Genomic DNA, 7,118 nt, shown 5'->3' with positions numbered 1-7,118 from the left:
CACTGCTTCATCTTCTTCATACCTACCAGCTAGTAACAGTGTCAGATGTCTGTGTACTGTGGATCAGTTCTTTGTGAACTCTTGCAGGGTAGTGATAGTACTTCCAAACTCTCTTGACTGCGTAGATCAGTGTGCAGGGGGAGTCACAGATCTGGTGTTGCAGACGGGCGCTTCCTGTTTGCTAACAGCTCGTGCTGCTGTTATCTTTATTACTTCACTTTTCCAGTGGGTTTTTTTTTTTTGTCTTAAATTTTGATTCCACGGCCCCAACGAGTGATGAATTATCAGTGGTGGAAAGAAAGGAAAATGACATCAGTATTGACGGTGCATCGCTGGCGTGGCAGTAAAGCGAGGTCAGCGCCGGCCGCTCGGAGCTACGGCGGAATTCCCGTGCGGTGTATTTTTAGAGGGGCAAGCAGCCAACGCCACACCCTGCCTGGGCGGCGAGATTAAACGATGGTTTGGGCAGGCACAGGTTCACTTCACCATTCGACCAGCAGGGAGGGGCTGGTCGTGTACCCTGTACACCGGTGTGTGTGTGTGTGTGTGTGTGTGTGTGTGTGTGTGTGTGTGTGTGTGTGTGTGTGTGTGTGTGTGTGTGTGTGCGCGCATGTGTGTATTATTTTTGTGGGGGGGGGTGTATTTGTGCATGTGTGTGTGCACATGTAATCGTGCATGTGTGTGTGTGTGTGTGTGTGTGTGTGTGTGTGTGTGTGTGTGTGTGTGTGTGTGTGTGCGCGCATGTGTGTATTATTTTTGTGGGGGGGGGTGTATTTGTGCATGTGTGTGTGCACATGTAATCGTGCATGCGTGTGTGTGTGTGTGTGTGTGTGTGTGTGTGTGTGTGTGTGCGCGCATGTGTGTATTATTTTTGTGGGGGGGGGTGTATTTGTGCATGTGTGTGTGCACATGTAATCGTGCATGTGTGTGTGTGTGTGTGTGTGTGTGTGTGTGTGTGTGTGTGTGTGTGTGTGTGTGTGTGTGAGTCACATTGGCAGTCACAGTGTCACAGGCTGGATCGCTGTAGGGTGGATGCATGTTTTAATAAACCAGACCTTCTGTGTTCTCTCCTCCACCTGCAGCCACACTTGCTGGTGTGTGTGTGTGTGTGTGTGTGTGTGTGTGTGTGTGTGTGTGTGTGTGTGTGTGTGTGTGTGTGTGGGGGTGTGTGGGTGTGTGTGTGGGTGTGTGTGTGGGTGTGGGTGTGTGTGTGGGTGTGGGTGTGGGTGTGGGTGTGGGTGTGTGTGTGAGTGTGGGTGTGAGTGTGAGTGTGAGTGTGAGTGTGTGTGTGTGTGTGTGTGTGTGGGTGTGGGTGTGGGTGTGTGTGTGGGTGTGTGTGTGTGTGTGAGTGTGGGTGTGAGTGTGAGTGTGAGTGTGAGTGTGAGTGTGAGTGTGTGTGTGTGTGTGTGTGTGTGTGTGTGTGTGTGTGTGTGTGTGTGTGTGGGTGTGGATTTATATGGTGTGCAAACCCGAATGATAAGTGCAGATGCACCTGTTCCGTTCAGTTATGGGAATTTATCTTCAAAAGAATAATTTTTGCTTTTTGATTTTTTCCATTTCTTTGTTTTCTTCCAATGATAATCATTATTTAATCAGACATCAGTGCATCAGCTGTCTGAAACCAATCAGCTCCGCCATCATCAACCATCCTCGGGAGCAAACAGTGTCATGGCCTACCAACATGTACCAGGCCTTCACTAACAAGACCATCCACATTGTGGGTCATTTAAACAGTTCTCATACACAGAAGCAATTCAGAATTTCTATAATAAACCGTTTTATATCCTGAGCTCTATCACCTCAGGAAGAGGCACGTTTAATCTCTGTAAGTGGGATCAGAGAGATAGCACTGGCTTCTTCTGCCTGAAGCTTGCTTAATTAGGTGTATTATGAGAACAAACCTGTAATTTTATTACTTTTTAATGTGACAAATTGTTACATAGTACTGAACTAAGCAGGGCAAAACCTCTGTTTGACCTCTGACTACTTTTTTCAGCATCTATAACACCTTAACATCCAGCCACCATGTCTTATCTTGCCATGACAATCCTTTCTGGGTTTTTTTCTTTCCTTTGTTCTATGCCTGGGTGTCTTGCTGAACTGGCAGTCACCTAGACGATATTAGTAGAGAGTTATAATTAGCTTTGCATGTAGCTTTGAGGTTTAACAGTTGACAACATCCTGTTGCAGTGGTTTTTTGAATGTCAGCGGGGCATGATTAGTGGTCTCTGGACACCTCACTAGCATAAATCTCGCTTTCTCTCGCTTTTTCTCGCTTTCTCTCTCTCTCTCTCTCTCTCTCTCTCTGTCTCTCTCTTATCTTTTTCCAGCTCTGATACATTTTGTTTCAGTGGAAAAGTTGATGGTTTGAAAATGGAAACTATTAGTTGATAAAGCCGAAGGCACGGGGCTGTGGTCGGCGTGTAGGTGTGAACGTTTCGGAGAAAGCCCGGCTGTTGTTGCCACTGACAAGAACAAGAAGGACGCGAACACGTTGCTTCTGGAAGCGCTGCCGTCACCGCCCGTCACGCTGCAGGCTCCGCCTCCTGCAGGCCCCGCCCCCAGCAGGCTCCGCCCCCAGCGGCACACTCCGACTTACGTGATCGCGAGCCTGTTTTTGTGGGGTTAAGGGATGAGGGGGGTTTACCCCGAGCATCGCCACGGACAACACAACACTGCCTCCGGTTCTACTGGGACTTGCATGTGTTGACGTAAGAGTGTTGTGTGTGTGTGTGTGTGTGTGTGTGTGTGTGTGTGTGTGTGTGTGTGTGTGTGTGTGTGTGTGTGTGTTCGTCTCGTGGTTTCGTCTCGCTGGTACTAACGTGTGGGGCCGAAAGCAATGACAGGGCAATTAGGCAGGAGGCGAGGGGGCAGGGGGGCAGGGGGGCAGGGGGCAGGGGGGCAGGGGGCAGGGGGGCAGGGGGGCAGGGGGGCAGGGGCCAGGGGGCAGATTCCTCGGGGCAGTTGTCCTCTTGGCCCGACCAGTCCAGTGAGCCCACTCTCCTACTGCAGCCAAACAGCGTAGCTGATTAACACTAAAGAAGTCTGGCTCAGAGAATGAGACCCACACTGGCAGGAGACATTGGGAACAGCCAACCCTCCGCCACGCCCTCCAACTTTAGCCACGCCCTCCACTTCAGCTCCGCCCCACTTGAGTAGCCATTTGTCTGATTGTCTCATTTTGTTTCACATCATTTCATTTATTTATGTATATTAAATGAGTTGAGTGGTCTGAGCTGCCTGGTGCTTGTGGAAACTTTTGTCACAGATGTACAGTAGCAGCATTAGAGTCCAGCAACACATATTCAGCCTTAATGTTTAACTTCCTGCTTTAGCCTCTCAGTAAATAACAGAGGTCATTTTGTAAGATGGATGTTTGTTTGAATCTCATATCTTTATTTATACTGTAACACAACAGACTGTATATTCACTGTCTGAACTCATACTGTACATCTCTGTGCTCTGTTCACACTTACAAAGACAAATTTTTTTAAACATACTGTTTTTTTAATCTGTCAGTGTCGGTTGTTGGCCCATACCATTAATGATTACATAATTCACGGCTAACGATGTCCATCATGAATTGATTGTAAAAATGAATCGGTGTGATCTTCTGTTCCCAGTCAACGAGATCATCCGGAATGACTTGTCAAGCATCACCTGTCATGGAGCAGATCTTCACCACTCGTAGATGCCTCTCCAGACTCCTCACTAAAGAAGGGACCAAGATGTCTTCCCATAGAAGCACCACACCCTCCTCCCACATCCTGTTCCTGGACTCCTGGTGTTTAAAGTTGACTATTCCAGCTAAACTCCAGTTGACTGAATGTTTCACGTGAAAGGCCTTAAATTCCATGAGATGAATCAAAAGCACCATCGATGACTGTTTTGGTTTTTTATCGTTGTTTGTTTTAAGTTTTTTTTTTGTGTGTGTGTTTCTGTTGTGCTTTGTTCCGTTTTTATTTTATTTTTATTTTTTGGTCTTGCCTTAAATACAACTGCTCTTCCGTGGACCAAGATTTCGTGAAGACGTTTTCAGTCTCTTCTGTTCTTGACGTGTATACTGGCGTTCAGGACCAAGGCTGTCGGATTGGGTCAGAGTAGCGTTTAGTAGCCGAACCGTCCCGCCCCAGGTCGCCGCGCGGGACAGACACAGCAGTGCCTTGCTGCACGCTCAAACCAGGATGCAACCCTCTCGTTCCCGCACACTTCTCCATGCTATCGCTTCAAAGTCATTCACGTGTTTGTTTACAGTAACTAGAAAAGGCTGGAAGTGTATATGAATGTGTGAACTACATAGACCTGTGTTTAGACCATGGGTGTTGTTTTTTTTAAACCATATACATATAAAGATGTCTGTAGTGATCTTTATATAAATATGTATGTTTAATATGCTGTACATATGTCTTAATTATCATGCCGTTGTTCCTCGTCTTGTGCGTAGTCTCTACCAGAGGGATTCAGCTCTACCTCCCCACCTCCATCATAGCCCTCCACCACTGACTGATGCACAGTGTATTAGTGGATGAAGAACTTTGACCAGGACATAAAAGGTTCCACGTTTCAATAAAGCACTTATGAAAGAAGAATAGCTAACCCATGAATTCAGCCCCAGCACACTGGCATATGCACATTGCTCTGGGCAAATTAAATCATTTTAATAAAAGTTTTTTATTTATTATTATTGTTTTATTAGCCAAACTAGGATTTCTCTCACGTGGCGAAATGTAATCCGGATCTTTTCCCAGGGGAAATTGCACAAGCACAAAATCATTATAGAATAACCAAAAAAAATAGCTCATATCCTTCATTAAGCACACAGCAATACCTGAAATCACAGTTGGGGGTTGGCGTAGGGTTTTAGCAGACGAAGACAAGCAATAAATGGCACAATGACACCAAAGGATTCTACCAGGTAATCAGTGGGTTTTAGTCTTGTGTAGGACATGACCAATGGCGTCAGACAGGGCCGGAGTGGGACACTTTTTTCAGCCCGGGAGTTTCATGCCCAAATCCGGCCCAAAATTATTTTTCCATCCCAATCGGCCCAAACTAGAGACTGACATGAGCCGGCCCATCGGGAATCCTCCCGAATCTCCCGATTAGCCACTCCGGCTCTGGCGTCAGACCAATGGCGTCAGAGAGACAGGTCACGGTTCCACACCTGTACCCTGGAGTGTGTGGGGTTTGGCTTCATTTTGTTTTTTGACGTGTGTGTTTCTGCCACATCAGAACACCTGACACAGCCCACCAAGGGTGAATCTATTACCTGACGAATAATGTGCGTTTGATCATCTGGTTATGAGAATAAGAAAACACATGCGGAGATTCAGATGCCCATCACAAGGAGAACCACTGGTCTAACAGAACAAAACGAACTAGTGAAAATAACAAATATATGAATAAATCTCATGTACACGACCAACTAAGAGGCCTGACCTTGTCTGATCTTGTATGATCTTGTTAAAGATCTTGTCTGATCTTCTCCTCTGTGGCTGAGTGAAAAAAAATGTCTTTCTAACGCATGCACTTAATATCTGACGTTTTTGTTCATTGTTGTGTCATGGGTACTTTGGCATTCTTCCTTCCTATTGTATATGAACGCATGATCATGTGTCTAACACACCTTTCCTTGTGCCTTATTCTGCGTTGGCTCTGCTAAACAGACTGATTGTATTCTTTTGACTTTTTTAAATCTTTTTTTTCCCAGTTTAGGCACACAGTAACCTAAATCTTGTATCTTCTCTACTATTAAATATTTATAGAAATCTCAAGGGTATTTTATGTATACAGTATGCTTTCTGCTACCGAAACGAATAAAAAAACGTTATTTAAAAGATATGTATGTCTCTTTGCACTATTTGTAAGTAAATGCAGAGGATGTTGTGGTGTGACCTGCAGTGAAGTGTCAGTGTTGTAAAAAGCATTTGGAGATGGTTCGTATTCATGCCTCCGTTATGGTGCCATCTTCACTCTGGTATGCTGATTAAATCTACACTGTACATTCATAACAGGCTTTCTACATGGTGCGATTCGTTTAAGCCGATGACCTCTCCGAGTCGTTTTGTTTGCGTGAACTAGTGGAGTCCCGTCTCCGAACAAAAGTCTGCGTTCCGAGGTGATGGTGATGGTGGCGGGTTTTTGCCCCTAACTGGCGAGGGGTTCCACACCGCCCCCTCTCTGTCCCCTCACCTAAGGGTCGACTTGAAAAGCTCCACGTTTGCTCGGTCACGGTACCGATCAGAGTGTCTCCCACTTCACTGGACGTGCACACACAGGCACAGACGAACGTGACCCGTCGGTACCTGCACGCCTGTCTCCGTGTGTTTGGAATTGAGCAGTTTTATTTGGGGGAGGGAGGGGGGGGGGCTTAAATATTTGACATACCAGCAGGGAGCAAGGGGGCAGTCACGGGAAAAACCGTCGGCGCGGTGCCACGGGACTGTCCCGCGCACCACCCGTCTGTCCTGCAGACTTTTTTTGTTTTCCATCCAGCCGCGTTCTAAAGCAGCCATCGCCATGGCGACAGAAGGCAGGCCCGTGCGGCACCCGGCTTGCGTTCCCGTGGCGCTCCAAAAATAACACCCAGTTCAATATCGGGTCACGCCTCTTTTTCCAGACGCCCAGTTTCCGACGCGCTCTCTCTTTCTGAAACAGCCCTTTCGAAAAAAAAGTGCGTTTGGGGGCAACACGTACGGCCACGTCGCTGCACATCCGAACCCGAACCGAATGAAGCAAGCAGGCAGTACGTGAGCGCTTTATTAGCTAAAGTAGCTCACAGGTACCAGACTTTTTTTTCAGTCGGCCCTTTATATTCTGACGTTCACTAATGGGAGTGTGTCTCGCTCCCTGGCGGAGTTGAGCCCTAATTCCAGTCTCCTCTCTCATGGACATCCTGCTTTTAAGCAACATTTCCCCCCCAGTTCATTGGATACAGTGTACAGAGGACAGATGTGTACTTAGCATTAAGTACTTACCAATAGTAGGTGCATAAAATACGGTTAAATAATCCTCCATACAACCATTACTACAGCCACACATTTTAATGGGCTTTAATGGGCACAGCATCCACACATTTCTTGGACTCGCAGGTGACCCGACAGTAACTGGGAAATGGT

General features: G+C 46.8%; 1 protein-coding gene across 1 annotated transcript in view; it reads left to right on the top strand.

Moving 5' to 3' along the window:
• The window catches only part of LOC143483026 (nuclear factor of activated T-cells, cytoplasmic 1-like), a 58,482-nt gene extending 52,643 nt beyond the window's left edge, over window positions 1-5,839 (top strand). The window contains 1 exon segment of the mRNA XM_076981693.1: window positions 3,624-5,839. Coding sequence (XP_076837808.1) covers window positions 3,624-3,691 — 68 coding nt within the window. The 3' untranslated portion in view covers window positions 3,692-5,839.
• The last annotated feature ends 1,279 nt before the right edge of the window (window positions 5,840-7,118 follow it).

This window comes from Brachyhypopomus gauderio, chromosome 19 (genome assembly GCF_052324685.1).
Source record: "Brachyhypopomus gauderio isolate BG-103 chromosome 19, BGAUD_0.2, whole genome shotgun sequence".
NCBI classification, from domain to species: Eukaryota; Metazoa; Chordata; class Actinopteri; order Gymnotiformes; family Hypopomidae; genus Brachyhypopomus; species Brachyhypopomus gauderio.
Note: the sequence above shows the minus strand (reverse complement) of the source record. Positions and strands in the feature narration are given on the sequence as shown.